Below are 20,314 nucleotides of genomic sequence, written 5' to 3'. Positions count from 1 at the left end.
AAAAAGAAATGCCCTCAGGGATCCCTCTGCATGTCTGTGAAAGCCGAGTGGGAAGTCTCCTTGCCACGCAGCACCGCCTGGGTAGAAAGGGCTCCCAACTCAAGAAAAGGAAAAGAAAACAAAGGAACAATTCCAAACTAACGAACGAACAAAAGCCCCAGGATCCAACCAGTATGGCAGCCCAGACCGGGAAGCAGCTCTACAATCGAACGGAACTCCACAGCCCCTCAGGAAGAAGCAAAGATGGTGTATGGAGCCAGGTATTTGAGCAAAAGGAGGGGGAGGTGGCAAGAGATAAGGAAGAAATCCAAAGAAGCAGAAAAAAAAGCAACACTAGCAGCCAACAAATGGCACTCAGAGAGCCAGCTAGTGCAGGCTGGTGTTTCTCGGACAAGAGACTCTGTCCACGGGAAGCAGAGGGGGCTGAGTGTGGTTGAAGAAGGGTAGGGAGTGGGAAAGCGTATATCACAAATTACCGGAGCTCTGCAGCCCCTCAGGAAGAAGCAAAGATGGCGCATGGAGCCAGGTATTTGAGTGAAATAAGGGGGAGGTGGTGAGAGGTAAGGAAGAAATCAAAAGAAACAGAAAAAAAGCAAAACCAGCAGCCAACAAATGGCACTCAGAGAGCCAGCCCGTTCGGGTGGGTGGAATCCAAGCAGCCGGTGTTTCCTGGTCAAGAGACTGTAACCGCGGGAAGCAGAGCAGGCCGAGTCGGGGTGAAGAAGGGTGGGGGGTGCGAAAGCGTATATCGCAAATTACCGGTTGTTTTGTCTCCCGCTGGACGCTCGTGAGGCTGCTTTCTCATACCCCCTGTTTGCTGGTCTCCGATAGGAGTCCAAGATGGTGGATCCGCGCTGCATTAGCTGGTAGGGGACCTCTGCATTAATCTCTCCTCGCTCTCCATTCTCTGTCAGTTTTCTCACTCCATTTGGTGCTTGGCTGAGTTCTTTATCTCTTCATCTGATGTTTTAGGGTTTCAGGATTGTTGTATTCTCTGTTCGGCTTAGTTTTTCGGATCTTTGCTGTGGAGGGACGGTGTGGTGCTTCTGCCTAGAACGCCATTTTGCTGGAACCCCACTGACCATCTACTTTACCAAGCATGATGTTCTTCTCCAGGGACTGGTTCCCTCCTGATAACATGTCCAAAGTACATAAGACGAAGTCTCACCATCCTCGCTTCCAAGGAGCACTCTGGCTGTATTTCTTCCAAGACAGACTTGCTCGTTCTTCTGGCAGTCCATGGTATATTCAATATTCTTCAATCTAGCATAGACAGAATACTTAATGTTCTGTCTGCCCAGCAACGCCTCAACACCAATCCCTTTCTTTAGGTATTTATTTATTTAACAACTTTATTGAGGTATAATTTATATCATAAAGTTCACCCATTTAAAAATGTACAATCCGTTTGGTTTTTAGTATATTTACAGAGCTGGGCAATCATCACCACAATCTAATTTTAGAATATTTTCATCATCTCAAAAAGAAACTCCATACCCATTAAGAGTTACTCTCCATTTCCTCCCTTCCCCCACCTACTCTAAGCAACCACTAATCTAGTGTCACTTTAGATTTGCCTATTCTGCACACTTCATATAAATGGGATCATACAATATGTGTTCTTTTGCATATTGTTTTTAGCAGAATGTTTTTGGGATTCATCCATATTATCGCATTTATTGGTACTTCATTCTTTTTTATTGCTGAATATTATTCCATCATATAGATATACTACAATTTGTTAATCCATCAGTTAATGGACATTTGTGCTGTTTCCTCTTTTGGGGTTGTGTCCTCATTTCCTCAAAATGAATAAACTGCTATGAACATTCATGTCATATTTTTGTGCAGACATAGGTTTTCTTTTCTCTTGGGTATATACCTAGGGATAGAATTGCTAGGTAATATGGTAACTCCGTGTTTAACATTTTGAGAAACTGCCAAACTTCTCCAAAACAGCAGCACCATTTTACATTCCCACAAGCAATGTATGAGGGTTCTAATTTCTCCACATCCTTGCCAATACTTGTTATTGTCTGTCTCTTTAATTCTAGCCATCATAGTGGGTGTGAAATTGTATGTTATTATCGTTTTGATTTGCATTTCTCTAATGACTAAGGTAGGAGAAAGATGTGGCAGTCTGCTTCCATAAAGATTGTAGCCTTGGAAACCCCATGGGACAATTCTACCTGGTCCTATAGGGTCGCTATGACTCAGAATTCAACTCGACAGCAATGGAGTTTTTTGGGGAATGACTAATGATGCTGAGTACCATTTCATGCGCTTATTGGTCATCTGTATACTCTCTTTAGAGAAGGTCTTCAGATCCTTTTCATATTTTAAATTTGATGATTTGTCTTTTTATTGTTGAGTTGTAAGGATTCTTTATATATTCTAGATACAAGTCCCTTATCAGATATGTGATTTTCAAATATTTTATCCCATTATGTGGGTTGCCTTTTTACTTTCTTGATGGTGACTTTTGAAGCAAAACTTTGGATACTTATTGCAGCATTATTTGTAATAGCAAAAGACTGGAGATAACACAACTATACATCCAAAGGGAATAGGCTGAATAAACTATAGTATGTCCACACAGTAGAGCACTGTGTAGCTGTAAAAAGGAATGATGAACAGTTCTATATACTAGTATTAATGTGATCTCCAATATATGCTCCTTAAAAAAAAAAAAAGCAAGGTGCAAAGGAATGTGTTGAGTATGCTACGCTTTATTTAATAAGGGGGAGCATGAGAATATATTTAAGCATTGAGTGTTTAAAAAAAGGAAGGAAGACTAACTCAAAACTAACTAAATAAAGAAGAAAAAAGTGGGTAAAAAGTTACTTACGAAAGGAGGGCAGGAACAAGGTTGAGGCGGTCTTGCTTTGTAAATGTGACTTTGAAATCACATAAATGTTTTATATAATAATAAAATACAAATTTTTAAAAAATTAAAAATCAAAAGCAAACTGAAATGAATTAACCTAACTAGGTACTGAGTTGGCGATTTAACCATACTGTCAGGAATCAACTAAAGTGAAACTAAAACCCAGTAATTTGACAGTGCATTCCTAGTAGGATATACCCTAAAAACAAAAAGAACTACAAAGAAATCTTAAACTATTTTTAAAAAATCATACTTTTAATAATAATGTCATTACTAATCAAAAACTATTTTATGGATATATTTTTATTTATAGTAGGATAAAGCAAGTAAGGAATTATGCTAACATCCTTATGAATCAAGATTTTCAATGTAGGATACAAATTTAAAATCAAAGAAGCTAAATAAAAACTCTGCAATCCTTAATTTGAATTGGAAATACCAGTTTGAACTTGTATTTTAGCTTTAAAAATATACATATATTTTCTAGCCTTGCTTTAAGAGAATGAAAATGTAAGCCACAGATTGGAAGAAAATATGTGGGAGGCCACATATCCAACAGTGGACTTGTAGCCAGAGTATATTAACAACTCTCAAACCTAAACATTAAAAAAAAACCAGACAATCCAATTAAAAATGGGCAAAGACAATGAACAGACATCTCACCAAAGAGGATATAAGGATGGCAAAGAAGCAGAAGCACATGAATGTTCAATATCACTATATTCAACATCATTAGCCATTAGGGAAATGAAAAGTAAAATCTGAATGAGATATCATTGCACATCTAATAGAATGATTAAAAAAGAGACGAAGAAACTGGAACTCTCATACATTGCTGGTGGAAATGCACAACACTACAGCTACACTGGAAAACAGTTTGGCAGTTTCTTATGACGTTAACCATACACCTACCATATGGCCAGTTCTGAATTTATGTGAAGTATCCTGCCACTCATAGGAAAGCAATGACCATTTTGCTGCTGTTTTCAACTTCCTACATGTGTAAACAAACCTTTCCTTGTTTAACAGGTATCAAGAGGAAGGCCAGAAATCTTCTTATTTCTGCTCGAAATGAAATATATGTGTACTTACCTCAAGTTTGACCCAGAATTGAGTTATTTGTGCAGCAAGATATAAGCACAGGTTTTCCATTGAAGAGGTAAATTGTATTCTTTATTTTTAGTTTTAAAAAAATAACACTTATGTATATATAGGTCTACAAAGAGATCAAGAGATAAAATAATTTTTAACTGCCTATATTTGAGCATGTCATGTCAGTCAGTTGAAAAAAATATCTGTCTCATATAAAATTGTCTCAGACTGTATTTTTACTCATATTGATTTGTCCTATGGTTTTTAGCAGCTTTACTATTTAATACTGTCAATATATTTTCACATTGTAAATAGCATTAATTAAAATGAATTTACAACCTTTATTTAAATTAAATCCATGAGCCTACTTTTAGAAAAAATAAATAAATCCCATCTTGGATTAAAACATTTATTTAACAAAAATTTATTATGTTGCCTTATGAGTTTTTAAAATGTATAAAAAGGGGAAAAAAAGGAAGCTATGCTTAACTATCTGAGTTTCCCCCCACCCCCAAAAAAAGATAGCTAAAAAGTCATTTATAGTTTTAAATAGGGAAGAAAACTACTCTTGCTCCTACTATATACTACATATACTTCATTAGCATCCTCTATAGTAGAAACTATAATACTTTTTGGCCTACTTGGATAAGGTAAAATGAAAACAAAGTCAAGTAAGAAATTTTACAGTAAGAAAAGAAAGCCTAAAGTTTCCTGTACTCTACTTCTCACTTGGATTAGAGTTATATCCTTTGTGGCAAAGGGAACCCACACAGAAAGAGTAGGTGAATAAATTCCCCAAAATAAACAGATCCACAGAAAACTACCACTTTACACTCAAAAGAGACAATTACTATTGGATTATTACATCTACAACTCACTGATCATGCTAATGTACCATGAGCTATAGATATAATTTTGAAATAAGAGTTCCCTTACACCTGAAAATCATTTCAAAGATTGCTCCAGGGGAAAAAAAAATTTAGAAGTCTAACTTGTGGAGGCTTTCTGAAGGGTGAGAGACTGAATCTTGAAGGAAGTTGAAAATCTGAATTTAAAACACTGAGGGAAGAATTGGATAGTGTTTTTAAAACTTTTTTACTACAACCACAGTAACAAATATATTTTAGCTCTCTCTCTCTCTCCCTCCTTCCCTCTCTTTCACTCTCTCTCTCTCTGTCACACACACACACAACACACACACACACACACACACACACACACAGAAACAAAAGCTCGTGAAATAATACTTATTCTTTCCAAGCATAATATACTCTGACTTTTTATTCTAGTCTACTCTGTTTCTTCTTTAAAAAAAAAAATGCTGGTCATGACTCATTAAACTGATCTCACAAAGTGAGTAATAAACTCCCAAATATATGTGGAGAAAGTGGAAGGCACATTGAATAAGTACTTCAACGTTCTCCAGTGTCAGGTTAGGGGTTTGGACCTGATGCAGGCAAGTTGAAGTCAATACAATTGACCACTAGGAACATAACCTGGAATCTAAAAGCAGAATTTTAGAGCAGGATAATCCCCCACTATGTGAGTAAAGCAACTGTTTTACAATTTATCACTGAGCCAAATTTAAATTGACTTATCTAACATCACATGATGAGGTCCACATGTGTACTATGTATTACTCATAGTGTTTTTCTGTTTCAGTTGTTTATCATTTAAATTGCTGGAATATTTCCCAAAGAGCAATTTTCCACCATTAATGTATTTTTCCCTAGATGTTAGTATGTAGGTTTATATTAGTCTACATGAAAATTAATTCCAAGGTATTACCCTCACCTTTTTATGCAACAAGGAGATTCTGAATTCCTATTTTATTTTACTGTTATGAATTCAAATAATATTTCTTTCCTCCTAAGAAAACACTTGCTTCACTCTAAATCTGATGATGGACTCTTTAAACCAAACCCTCCTAAGACTGTGGCAAGGTAAAGTCATAAAAAGCAGAGAAGAGAGTGGGCTCCTCATTATTCATTAGAGGCATTCAGGATGAGCTACACAACCATCTGTCCAAGATGCTGCAGAAAGGATTTTCAGCTTTGGCTGGAAACATCCCTTCTAACTTTAATATTCTATCATTTTGACAATATGCCTGAGATTCTCTTAGCTCAATACAAATCCAACATTTAAACTGTTGGGAAATGATACTGTGCATCTTCAAGATTTCCAATTAATTCACAACAAAATAATTTTAATGTCATCAGTGGTACAAATACTCATGTTTTAGAGAACACAACAGACCCATTGCCATCAAGCCCGTTCTGACTCATAGCGACCCAATATGACAGAGTATAAATGCCCCCATAGGGATTCCAAGGCTATAAATCTTTATGGAAGCAGACTGCCACATCTTTCTCCCGTGAAGCGGCTGGTGGGTTCCAACCAACAACCTTTCGCTTAGTAGCCGAGCCCTTAACTAGTGCGCCACCAGGGCTCCTAGAAAACATAATACTTACTGTATTTCAGAGATATATGTATAGGTTGCCCACCACCTAGGTATGTACAGAAATCAATCTACGGCTCATGACTGAATATCAGCAGCTAAGTAAGGGATGAAACCAGTTCCTTTTTAATTTCTAAGAAAAAGTAGTAAAAGTTTACTTATAATTTTAAACCCAAGCAGCCAAGTAATCATGCTATCTACAGGAGGCCTAGGCTTTTCCATTGATGACAGTTTAAGTCAGCAAGCAAGGCACGGTAATAGGTATTGCTGGGCATAAAAAGGACACGATGTGGCATTACTGATTTTCTGACCATTCTCTGTCAGAGTGCATCCAATCCTTTAACTACGTTGTAAAATATTACTTCTTTTGGCAATACATAGCACTCTTAGTACCACGGCTAGTGCAACAATTTTTAAAATGCAGTCACCTGACTTGGGCACATACTAGGACATTCAATGAATAAATACTGATTTGTTTAATGACAGCCCAAGGTATCTAATAAGTATACTCTTATTCTCTAGTAACACACACACACACACACACATTCCTATTGGTCTCAGGCATAAAGTAAATAATTCTATTTTTTTTAATACACTCATGAGTCTAGAAACAGACCCATGCATATATGGACACTTGATGTATAACAAAGGTGGCTCTGCAGAGGAGTGGAAAAAGGGTACCCTTTTCCAAAAGTGACTCTAAGTCAACTGAATATTCATATGGGAAAAAAATACAACTTGATCCCTACCCCTCTTTTATACGCACAAATAATTTATTCTAGGTAGACTGTAGATCTAAATGTGAAAGATAAAAACAACACAATTTCCAGAAGATAACATGGGGAAATATCTTCATGACTGTGGTGTAAAGAATGTTTTCTTAAATCGGAAATAGAAAGCACTAACCTAAAGGAAAAAAACTATTCATCAAGAACACCATTAAGAGAGTGAAAAGGCCAACCACAGACTAGAAGATATTTGCAATGCATATATCTGGCAAAGAAGTTATATCCAAAATATGTATAGAACCCTTACAAATTACTAAAAAAGACAGCCCAAAAGAAAATTAGATAAGAGACAGACACTTCCCAAAAGAGAATACCCAAATAACCAATAAATGGATTAAAATGTGCTCACCCTCATTAGGAATCTGTGAAATGCAGATTAAAACTACCAACAGTTACACTACACTCACCCACTGAAATAACTAAAATTTAACAGACTAGCAATATCAAGTGTTAGAATGTGGAGCAATAGGAACATAAAATGATGGTGGGAATTTAAATTGGTATAACCACTTTGATAATGTCTACTAAGCCGAATATATGAATACCATATGATCTAAGAATTGTACCAAAAGGGGTAAACAATAATAGTCATAGCAAAACTATTCTTAATAGCCCCAAACAAGCCAAATATCTATCAGGAGTAAAATGTATATATAACTGATATCATATTCATACAATGGAATACTATACAGCAATGAAAATGGACAGCTACCTCTACAGAGAGCCACATGAACAAATCTCACAAACATAATGTTGAATTGAAAAAGCCAGTCACAAAAGAATAAACATTAGATGTTCCACTTATAATTAAGTTCAAAAGTAGGTAAACCTAACTATAGTGATAGAAGCCAGGAGAGTGGTTACCTTTGGAGAGAGTCAGGAAGGAGTAGTGAACAGGAAGGGTCATAGGTAGAGTTGCCAGATATAATACAAGACTCATAGTTAAATTTAAATTTTTCAAATAAACAGATAATTTGTTAGTATAAGTATGCCCCATGCAATATTTGGGGCATGTATTTTTATTCACTAAATCTGGCAACCCTAGTCATGTGGGACCCTTTAGGAATACTGGGAATGTTCCATTTCTTGACATTCATTTTATAATCATCCATTGTGCATTTTCGTATACATTGTGCTTCACAGTAAAACAAAAGGGTAAAAAAAAATAGAGCAAAAGTATAATCAGGACAACCTTGCAGAATTTAAAATATCTCCTCCAACCACTGTTTTTCCTTCCTACCCTTAATCATTGCATGTGTGAGCTGTGATACCTCTGCAAGAGGTGGGCATCAGTAATCACAACTGTTGCGGGCCAAAAACTGTGGGCTCAACTTTTTAACTTTTATTAAAATTACTTTTACACAGCATGCTTCTTTACTTCTGGAATCTTCTTTCATGCCCTGCCTCTCTGGGCCCATTCTTATTTGGACAGCTGGCTTAATCTTACCAAAGGGCAATGCTATGCTGGAAGGCCAGCATCTACCCACCAGGCAAGAAATGCAAAAACCAATATTTTGGACTAAACAGACACGTGGGGGGTCAGAATCCTGTGTACTGAGGCTGCAAAGCTGACCAGTACTTTAAAGTCAGCAACTTGGATACGGACATGTTCGGAATTCATAAAGTCGAATGCTTAAGCTTAGGAAGTTTACGAGTTGCTGTTGTTAGCTGCCTTTGAGTTGATACGGATCATGGCGACCTCACGTGTGCAGAGAAGAACTGCTCCATAGAGTTTTCAAGGCTGTGACTTTCCAGAGGCAGATCACCAGGCCTGTCTTCCAAGGTGCCTTTGGGTGGGTTCCAACCGCCAACCCTTCTGCTAGTAGACCAGCGCTTAACAGTTTGCAACACCCAGTAGCTCCATCTAGTTCCTTCCCATTGGTTTATTATTTACCTTCTCCTGCAGACACGACTGGCAAATCCAAGTAAAGAGTACTGACCAGTGCAAATGAAAGCCTGAATCGCTTTTCTGCTGTTGTTTAAGTAAGGTGCTATTTATTGACAAAAGTTCTTCAATGTTCAAAAGAGTATTTTGTTGTTTTGTTTTGTACCTTCATCTTGTTTTGAAATTAATCCCTCCTGATTCAAAAAAAAATTAAAAAATTCCTCCATGTTTGGGTGCTGATCGGCCCCCACCCCCCTTGAGAGTGCCAGGTTTCTTTGCTTTACTAATGGAAAACCATATTTATCCCTTTCACACAATGTACTGAGGATAAATGATTAGGCTCGTGGGCTGTGGAGACAGGTTGCCTGGTAGAAATACAGATCCACCGAGATTGTGTAGCTATGGGTCAGTAAATGACTCTGTGCCTCAGTTTCCTCAAATGTAAAATGGGAGTAAAAATTGTACCTAATTCAAAGGGCTATTGAGAGCATCAAATGCCCTATAAAGCCATTAAAACAGAGTTCCTGGCACACCTTAAACGCTCAACATTTATTAAGTATTATTGTCATTATTATCATCATTTATTTTCAAGGGTCCTGCCACCTATAAGAACACTACTTGCGCTTCTAATGTAGGAAAAGCACCCAGATGCAGTTGGGGAGGGAGGGGAGGGAGAGGTCAGAGGAGGCAGAAAAATAAGGGTTCCACCAGCGTATAAAGTTTGGTCCAAGATGCGCCCAACCCGCAGGAGGAGAACCAGCGATTGGAGGCCGCCAGCTAAGTCGGTGACTACACCCAACCCTGCAGGGCCCCCAGACTCCTGCCAGGACCTCTGACCTCGGGCGTCCTCACTACTCACATTGCGGTTGAAGCTGTTGCCAGGCAGCAGGGGCAAGGCCATGGCTCTGAGAGTCCAAGGGCAGAGAGTCTGAAAGTAGAAAGTAGAGGGGCAGGCTGGCAGCGGCCGCCTCCTGGCCAAGTCGTTAGGCCTCTTGTTACCTGGAGACCGGAGGCGGTGTAACGGAAGGGGGAGGGGCCGGGCCGGACCGGGGCTCGGGGCGGGGCTCGGGCTGAGGGGAGGGGCGGAGTTCGGGCGGGAATCTTGTCCATCTTCCTCCCGGAGCTAGAGTGGGGGGAGGGGAAGAGGCGGGGTCGGGGGGGCCCTTCTCTGCGCCCACTGCCTCCCCCGCCCACCCACAGACACTCAGCCGCGTACAAGTCTCCGGAGTCTTCTCTCTACACGCATTGTGCACGCACAAAGACTTGACAATCCCACCATTCCCCGCCCCTGCTGCTTTTGGTTTAACCCCTTTATAGATCTCACAGCCTTTCATTTGCCTAAACTCCTCCAATCCTCATCACAACATTTTTGGCCATTTGGTTATTAAATGTGGTTATTAAATAGTTCAAACATACAGAAAAATGCAGGAAATAATACGACATCCATGTGCTCACTGAGATTTAACACAAGTTAATGTTTTCCTATGCTGCATTTGCATCAGCTTTATTTTTTCAATTAAAACGTTCTAGACGAATCTAATGCCACAAATATCCCACCCATCCCCCAGACGAAAACCCATTCCAGTGGTAACCATCATCCCCAGTCCTTCCCTTGTACATTTTTATACTTCAACTAAACGTGTGTAAGGTGCTGATAATCATGGGATGGCCAGGAGAGGGGTCAGGTGGCACAACGAGCAGCGCCTGTCACTCCATCAACCATCCAACAGGCCACTCCATCATCCATACAAGATGCCCAGGCCAGGAACCTCCTCTATTCTTCTCCCCACACCTACAGCTAATCCTTCTCTGCATTCTACTGTTTAGACACGCTGGTATCTGGCAGTCACCACTTCATCTATTTCAGCTGAGACCCCATTATTTCATGCCTAGTTTTCCTCTTTAAAAAAAGAATGAAAGAAAAGAAAAAAAACACTGACTCCAGAGCTATCCTTTTATAATGCATGATGCACTTGTTACTTTGCTGCTTAAACAATCTTCTATCTTTCCTTCAGGAGGCAGGAGGCAGTTGGACTCCTTACCCTATTCTAAAGAGCCTTTGCCAGGGTCACCTGCCAACACCCTCTGTCCCTTTCTTTGCCATGCCTCTTCTATTCCAGCTCTGAAAAGCCACTGGCAGTTTCCAAACCAGGCCCTGAGGTTTCTTTCTCCTTTCTGGGGTTTTGCAAATGACGTTATCTACTAGAAACACCCTTCCCTCCTTTCACCTGGGTAAGTCCTCTTATCTCTCAGGACTTGGTTCAGTGTGGGAGAGAGGCATGGAAAGCTTTGCCATTTCTGGGAAATGTTTCTTCACCTTCTCCCAGCCCACTCCCACCCCCATCTGTATTAGGTGCCCATTCTAATTGTGGCTTTCATCTTCCTATATTGTAATGACATGTTTACTTGACTCTCTTTAAATGGATTCCTCCAGATTCCTCCAGGGCGGGGACTGTATCTCCTTTTTTGTTTTGTTTTTTGGTTGGGTTGGGTTGGGTTTGTTTTAAATGAACATTAAGGTACAGAGAGTCATTTAACAAACATACAGATATCCACTACACAGATTAAACATTTGCTAGCATTTTGCCATATTTGCTTCAAATCCTTCTGTTTTTAAAGAAATAAAATGTTATAGACTCCATTGAAGCTCCATTTATACTCCTACCCAATCCCACTCCCCACTCTTGCTCCAGAGGTAACCATCTCAATAATGCTGTTTTGTATACTTCCTCCGAACCATGCTATTATACTAATACTACATATGTATTTATTCACAAAAAATATACGTTGTTTTCTGTGTTTATAAACTTTACACTATAAATTTCTGCTACCTGCTTTTTTCACCTAAGATTTTGTTTTTCAGATTTCTACATGCTGACATATTCATTTTGAATGCATGGTATGACTATACTACAAATTATCTATTCTCTGTTGATGACAGTTAGGTGTTCCCAATTTTTCACCGTTATCAACTATGATGCAATGAACACTCCAGTATATGTCCCTTTGGCACAGAAGGTAGAGATTATCTAGGGTATGTTTAAGATCAAAAGGTCGGCTTTTCGAATCCACCAGCTACTCCTTGGAAACCCTATGGGGCAGTTCTACTCTGTCCTATAGAGCCGCAATGAGTCGAAATCAACTTGACAGCAAGGGGTTTGGTTTTGTTCGGTTTATACCTAAAAATGCAATTGCTGGGTTATAGGAATACACACCTTCAACTTTACTAGATCTTGTTAAATCATCTCTACAATCATTGAACCAATTAAGAAAGTTTAAAAAAAAGTTCTCTTTTGTCTTTATCCTTTCCAACAATGGGTATTATAAAATTTTATAATTTTGGACAATCATCTGAATAAAAGTGAAATAGTATACCATTGTTATCTTAATTTATCTTTACCTCATTACAAGTGCAGTTGGTCATCTTTTCATATGCTTATTTCCGTTAATTACATATTCATACCCTTTGCTGATTTTTCTATTGGATCATTTATGATTTTCTCACTGATTTGTAGTTATGTGTGTATATATCTATTAGACACTAATCCTAGCCATAGCAAATATCTTCTCATCACTTGTGCTTTACCTTTTGATTCCATTTATGGAGTTCTTTATTGTACAAAAATTTGTCATTTTCCTACTCAAGTGTATCACCCTTTCCCATTATGGTTTGTGCTTTGTATACTTTTCCAAAAGGATAAAGGTACTCTTCTACTTTTATTACAAACATTTTAAAATAGTTTTACTTCTTAAAATGAAATAATTTCAAACTTATTTTAAAAAGATACAAGATAGTACAAAGAACTCCTTCACCCAGGTTCCTTCAAATTTTTTTATATTTTATCGTATTTGTTCTGTTATTCTCTCTATATATACACATATTTTTTTCTATTTGAGAGTAAATTGCAGACATCATGTCCCTTTACCCCTAAATACTTCACTGTATATTTCCAAAGAATATTCTCTTATAGAGCTGAAGTAGAATTATCAAAATCAGAAAATGATCATTAAGTATGGTCGTTCCTTAAAAAACTAGAAATAGAAATACCATATGATCCAGCAATCCCAGTCCTAGGTATATACCCTAAAGAAATAAGAGCTGTGACACGAATAGACGTATGCACACCCAGGTTCACTGCAGCATTATTTATAACAGCAAAAAGATGGAAATCACCTAAGTGCCCATCAATGGATGAATGAATAAATAAACTGTGGTACATACACACAATGGAATATTACCCTACGATAAAGAATAACGACTAATCCACAAAACATCTCACAGCATGAATGAATTTGGAGGAAATTATGTTGAGTGAAATAAGTCAATCACAAAAGGACAAATATTGTATGAGACTACTATCATAAAAAAAAAACAAGAAAAAGTTTACACACAGAAAAAAAAAAGAAAAGAAACCATTCTTTGATAATTACCAGGGATGGAAGGGGGAGGGAAGGAAAATTACTAACTAGATAGAAGGCACGTGTTAACACTGGTGAAGGGAAAGGCAACATACAATATGGGGGCAGTCAGCACAACATAACTAAGGCAAAGGAAGACACTGACAGAAATGTAAGAATAAAGGGCAACTACGTATTCACTATAACGTAGACAATACTGCAACAATAACATTAGCAAAGAATAATTTACCAATGGATACATAGGTATGCTAAGGAAGTGTGGGAGGGTGTAAGGGAACACACATTCCTGCAGATATAGGTTTGGTTGTGGATATTTCTACATACATAATTGTAGGTGCTGCATGTATATTAATATAGACAATAGAGCACACAAGGGGCACAGTCATGGAAACCTCTTAGACATAACCAAACACCTCTAGGGAAAAAGTACCTAGGCTTGAAGGCGAAGGACTAGACTTGGGGTACATCTACGTCATTTGGCACAACATAGTTCATAAAGTCAGTGTTCTACACCCTACTTTGGTGAGTAGCATCTGGAGTCTTAAAAGCTTGCAAGTGGCCATCTAAGATACAACTATTGGTCTCTTCCCATACAAAGCAAAGGAGACAGAACAGAACCAAAGACTCAAGGGAGCAAATAGTCTAAAGGGCCAGTGGACCACATGAACCACTGCCTACACAACCCAAAGACCAGAAGAACTAGATGGTGCCCTGTTATCACTACACACTGCTCTGACTGGGATCATGAAAGAGGGTCCAGGACAGAGCAGGAGAAAAATTGTAAACAAAAGATCAAATCCACACACACACACAAAAAAAAAACAGACCTACTGGTCTGACAGAGACTGGAGGAATTCCCAAGACTATGGCCCTAAGATATCCTTCTGACGTGGAACTGAAGCCATTCCTTGAGACCACCATTCAGTCAAACAATAGACAGGCCCATAAAATAAATTACACCTGAGAGGAACGTGTTCCTTAGAAAAATCAATTATACAAGATCAAAAGGACAACATCTGCCCAAAAGCAAAGATGAGAAACCAGGAAGGGGTAGAAAATCTGGATGAAAGGAAACGGGGAAACCAGAGGAGAAATGGGGAGAGTGCTGACACATTGGGGGGATTGCAACCAATGTCATAGAACACTTTATGTATAAACTATCGAATGGAAAAATAATTTGCTCTGTAAACTTACACCTAAAGCACAATAAAAACATTTAAAAAATTTTTATTAATACAATACTATTTTCTAATCTAAAAACTTATTTAAATTTTGCCAATTGTCCCAATAGTGTCCTTTTTGGCAAAAAAAAAAAATTAAAAATCTGACCCAGAATTTGATCCAACATTACATTACACTTTGCACTTAGTTGTCATGTCTCTTTATCCTCCTTTAATCCAGAACAGTTTTTCAATCCTTCTTTGTCTTTCATGACTTTGATATTTTTGAAGAGAATAGGCTAGATATCTGGTAGAATGTTCTTCACTTTAGGTTTGAGTAGATTCAAGTTATGGATTTTTGGCAAGAATACCACAAAAGAAATGTTACGTACTTCTGTTTTATCATAAGAGGAGGAACATAATGTGTATTTGTCCCGTCAATGATGATGTTAACTTTCATCACTTGGTTAGGGTGGTGTTTGCCAATTTTCTTCACTGTAAAGTTTCTATTTTTTCCTTTCCAGTTCATAAGAATTTTGTGAGGAGATACTTTGAGACTCTGTAAATACCAAGTTCTTCATTGACTACTCATATCAATTGATGATTTTGCCCAAATCATTTGTCATTATGATGGTTGTCAGATGGTGAGTTCCTAACTCCATCATTCCATCTACATATACTAGTTGGCATTTTACTATAAGTAAGAGCTTTCCCTTCTCCTCTGTTTATTTATTTTTTTCATTCATTTATATCAGAATAGTCTTACAGATTCTTATTTTATTCAGTGGATTACAATCAATTATTATTATTTATTTTGATGCCAAAGTTATCCCAGATGTGGTCAGTGGTAGTCTCTTCAAGCTGACTTATGTGTTCGTTTGGTTTTCCCCACCATATTTCTAGCACTTCCTTGCTTTTTGGCATTACAAGGTGTTTTAGGCTCATTTTGTAGTTTCCCTGCCCCAGCCCTGGAATGAGCCATTTCTCCAAAGAACGTTGGTTCCTTTTAGTGGACAATGGTAATTAAAAAACAAAATCTGGACTCTAAGCATTCCAACCGCTACTCGTGTGTCATTGCTTCTAGGCCTCCTGTGGCAGCCATGGAGGGGCACCATTCAGGTCTCCCTTCAACAGACCTTGTTGGGGGAGCAGAGTTGACTTACAACTTTCAGCTGCTGCACTTTCAGATACACCGTATGCCAAGGCCACGCTTCCTCCATCAGTGGTGTATCTGGGACATTGCACCGGCTGGGGGCACTTGACGCCACTGAGCAGTTTCTATTAACCCTGTACGGCCCAATGTCCTTCCTCAAGTACGGTAACGTTAATTAAAAGATTAATGAGCTTGACTTATATTTTTGAGCTGATATTATGGTAACCTTATCTAAAAGAGAGGTGTCAGATACTTGGACAGGAACACAATTTCAGTGCTTACCATAAGCACCATTTTCCGTAGCTACACTGCTGGCTCAGTAGCGCCACATGCCCAGGGTTGGTGCAATACCTGCCATACCCTAGTTACGCCTCTGCTCCTCAGTCTAGTCCCAGCCAATGACTGATCAGGGTTCGGGTACCAGAGTTGGGCCATTCTTACCCAACATGAGACTCTTCTAATGGTCAACCTTTTCTCTGGGGCTCCCCATCGGCCTGGCTGAGACAGTCTTAGAGCTGCACTGCAGTCTGAAAATTCCTGCACAGTTCTTTTTCCTTCTTCTTCTCCTTTCACAGGGGTCAGACCTGCAGTGCAGTCTGAGGGCTCTCCCTGCCTGCTCATGCTCCCTCTCTTTTGTCCTTCACGAGTGTTTCCTGTAATAAATCTCTTTCACACCTAATCCCATCTTGATATCTGTTTCAGAGAGGGTATAAATTGGCACATCTCAGTAGACAGAGTTAGGAATAATATGTGTGTAGATAGATAGATAGATAGGTAGATAGAAAGATAGATAGATATGCATAGCTATATCTCTGTACTTCTGCTTATATGTAGACAGATACAGATATAAGTATACAGTTGGTATGTGTTGTTTAACGTCCATGACACATTCTGTGAAATAGGATGTTATATGATTTGGACATTGTGCAAACATGCCTAAATCGCAAGCAATAGCATTCACTGATTTTCTACCTTTGTGTTGTTTAATAACTTTTTTCTTTTACTTCCAAATTGATATTTCTCCTTTGCCTCTTGCTGCTGCTATCACCAGCACTGGTTCTGCTGCATTTGGGAGCCATGATACACTTCACAGGAATGTTTTCAAAAGAAAATTAAACAGAGAGATAACGCTACAACATTCAAGAGATGCGCGATACTCAAGATTGGATGCTGCTGCCTACAAGCTGAAGCATACACTGTTACATGGTAAATTTTTTACTTGTAAGTAGGGAAAGTTCGCATTAAAATAACGATATCAAGTACAGTTACATATGTAAGCCAGTAGCATAGACATTTATTATGACTATCAAGACATATGTATTATAGATTATATACGTATTGTACTATTATACTCCTGGTAACACAAATGCTTTGTATACAAGAGACATGAGATACACATGTTGCTTGTGGGAAGCTGTTGCATTCGATATGTCCGTTTACATCCACTACATCTTGTTCTCCGATCAGGATTTCTGAAATCTATTATAACCTTATGGGACAACAAACATATATGCGGTTGGATGTTGCCTGAATGGACATTATGCAGCGCATGACTGTACACATAAATGTTGTTGTTATTGTCGTTAGGTGCCGTTGAGTCGATTCTGATTCATATCGACCCTATGTACAACAGAACGAAAGGTGGCACAGTCCTGCATCATCCTACAAAATTGTTGCTATGTTTGAGCCCATTGTTGCAGTCACTGTATCAATCAATCTCGTTGAGGGGCTTCCCCTTTTTTGCTGACCTTCTGCTTTACCAAGCATGATGTCCTTCTCCAGGGACTGGTCTCTCCTGATAATATGTCCAAAGCACGCAGGATGAAGTCTTAACCATCCTCCTTTCTAAAGAGCATCATGGCTGTACTTCCAAGACAGATTTGTTCATTCTTCTTGCAGTCCATGGAATATTCAATATTCTTCGCCAACACCATAATTCAAAGGCATCAATTCTTCTTCGGTCTTCCTTTCACATGCATATGAAGTGATTGAAAATACCACCGCTTGGGCCAGGTGCACCTTAGTCCTCAAAGTGACATCTTTGCTTTTCAATACCTTAAAAAAGTCTTTTGCAGCAAATTTGCCTAATGCAATATGTCGTTTGATTTTTTTTTAACATTTTATTGTGCTTGAGGTGAAAGTTTACACAGCACATTAATTTCCCATTCAACAATTCACACATAATTTGTTTCATGACACTGGTTGCTATACCTGCAATGTGTCAGCACTTTCCCCATTTCCACACTGTTTCCTTCTCTCCAGTTTCCTTGCCCCTCTTTGCCGTCTCATCTTTGCTTTTGGGCAAATGTTGTCCATTTGGTCTCGTATAGTTGATTGTTCTAATAAGCACAGTCTTTACGGGTGTTGTTGTATATTTTATAGGCCAATCTATTATTTGGCTGAAAGGTGACCTCCAGGAGTGGCTTCACTTCTAGTTTAAAAGGGCAATAGTCTCGGGGCTTCCCCCAATCTCTATCATTCCAGTAAGCCTGGTCTTTTTTATGGATTTGAGATTTTTTTCTACATTTTCTCCCATTCTAACTGGGACCTTCTATTGTGTCCTTGGTTAGAGCAGTCTGTAGTGGTACCCAGGCACCATCTAGTTCTTGTGTTCTCAGGCTAGAGGAGGCTATAGTTTGTGTGGGCCATTATTCTTTTGGACAAATTGCTTCCTTAAGTCTTTGGTTTCCTTCACTCTCCTTTGCTCCAGATGGGAAGAGACCAATAGTTGTATCTTAGACAGCCACTTGCAAGCTTTTAAGACCCCAGACACTGCTGGCCATACTAGGATAGCGACCCTATAAGACAGAGCAGAACTGCCCCATTGGGTTTCCAAGGAGTGGCTGGTGAACTTGAACTGCTGACCTTTTGGTTAGCAGCCGTAGCTCTTAATCACTGCACCACCGGGTCTCCCTCTATGAACTATGTTATGTCAATTGACCTAGATGTCCCCTGAGACTATGGTCCTGAGCCTTCGAACCCAGTAACTCAGTCCCACGAGGTGTTTAGATATGTCTCAGAAGATTCCATAGCTGTGCCCCCATATGTTCTATTACATATATGAACATACATGCAGCACATACAAATAATGTATATACAGATACTCACTACTATACTCATACATGCACTCGCATGCCCTCCCGTACTCTCTCCCGGCTCTTCATAGCATACATATCTACCTATGTAACCACTCACAAATTTTTGGTTGTTATTACTGTTGTTGCACAATTGTATATGGTATAGTAGTTACTGTAGTTATCCTTTCAATTCTTGCGTATGTCTGTATCTTCATTTGCCTTGGTCACATTGTGCTGACTTCCCTCATATTGTGTTTTGCCTTTTCCTTCGCCAGAATTATCACGTCTACTATCTAGTAAGTAATTCTCCCTCCCTCCCCCTCCCATCCCAGGTAACCATCAAAGAATGTTGCTTTGTGTGTGTAAACCTATTCTTAATTTTTTATAAAAGTGGTATCCTATAGTATTTGTCTTTTCGTGATTGACTTATTTCACTTAGCATAGTATCCTCCAGATTCATCCATGTTATAACGTGTTTTGTGGACTCATCATTATTCTTTATCATTGCAGAGTATTCCATTGTATGTGTGCACCACAATTTGTTTATCCATTCGTTCATTGATAGACAGGTTGTTTCCATCTTTTTGCTATTGTGAATAATGCTGCAATGAACATGGGTATACACATGTCTATTCATGTCACTGCTCTTATTTCTCTAGGACATACATCTAATAGTGGGATTGCTGGATTATATGATATTTCTAGATTTTTGAGGAAGCACCCTACCGTTTTCCATAGTGATTGTACCATTTTACAATTCACTAGTAGTGTATGACAGTTCCAATCTCCCCACAACCTCTCCAGCATTTGTTGTTTTCTGTTTTTTTGATCAGTGCTCTTTTTGCAGGGGTGAGATGATATCTCATCATAGTTTTGATTTGCATCTCTCTAACGGCTAGTGATTGTGAACATCTCTTCATGTGTTTGTTAGCTGCCTGAATGTCTTCTTTGGTGAAGTGTCGGTTCATGTCCTTTGCCCATTTTTTGATTGAATTTTTTGTCTTTTTGTTGTTGAGGTGGTGAAGTTTTCTATATATTTTAGAGATTAGACCCTTGTCAGATATGCCATTGCCAAAAATTTTTCCCCATCTGTAAGTTCTCTTTTTACTCTTTTGGTGAAGTCTTGATGAGTATAAGTGTTTAATTTTTAGGAGGTCCCAGTTACCTAGTTTATCTTCTGTTGTTTGTGCATTTTTAGTTATGCTTGATAGTCTATTTATGCCATAAGTTATGAACCCTAGCTTTGTCCCTATGGTATCTTCTAAGAACTTTATAATTGTAGGTTTAACATTTAGATCTTTGATCCATTTTGTGTTAGTTTTTGTGTATGGTGTCAGGTGTGGACACTGCTTCATTTTTCTGCAAATAGATATCCGGTTTTTCCAGCACTATTTG

General features: G+C 38.6%; 1 protein-coding gene across 1 annotated transcript in view; it reads right to left on the bottom strand.

Moving 5' to 3' along the window:
• The window catches only part of EFHC2 (EF-hand domain containing 2), a 237,807-nt gene extending 221,344 nt beyond the window's left edge, over positions 1–16,463 (bottom strand). Inside the window, exons 1-2 of the mRNA XM_023731842.1 lie at positions 16,284–16,463; positions 9,970–10,233 (exon numbers count right to left, since the gene is read on the bottom strand). Of these exons, the coding sequence (XP_023587610.1) occupies positions 9,970–10,233; positions 16,284–16,463 (444 nt within the window). The remainder of the gene's footprint in view (positions 1–9,969; positions 10,234–16,283) is intronic.
• Positions 16,464–20,314: the final 3,851 nt, after the last annotated feature.

The sequence above is a fragment of the Trichechus manatus genome, unplaced genomic scaffold (genome assembly GCF_000243295.1).
Source record: "Trichechus manatus latirostris isolate Lorelei unplaced genomic scaffold, TriManLat1.0 scaffold00046, whole genome shotgun sequence".
In the NCBI taxonomy this organism is placed as follows: Eukaryota; Metazoa; Chordata; class Mammalia; order Sirenia; family Trichechidae; genus Trichechus; species Trichechus manatus.
This window is presented reverse-complemented; position numbering and strand designations above follow the sequence as displayed.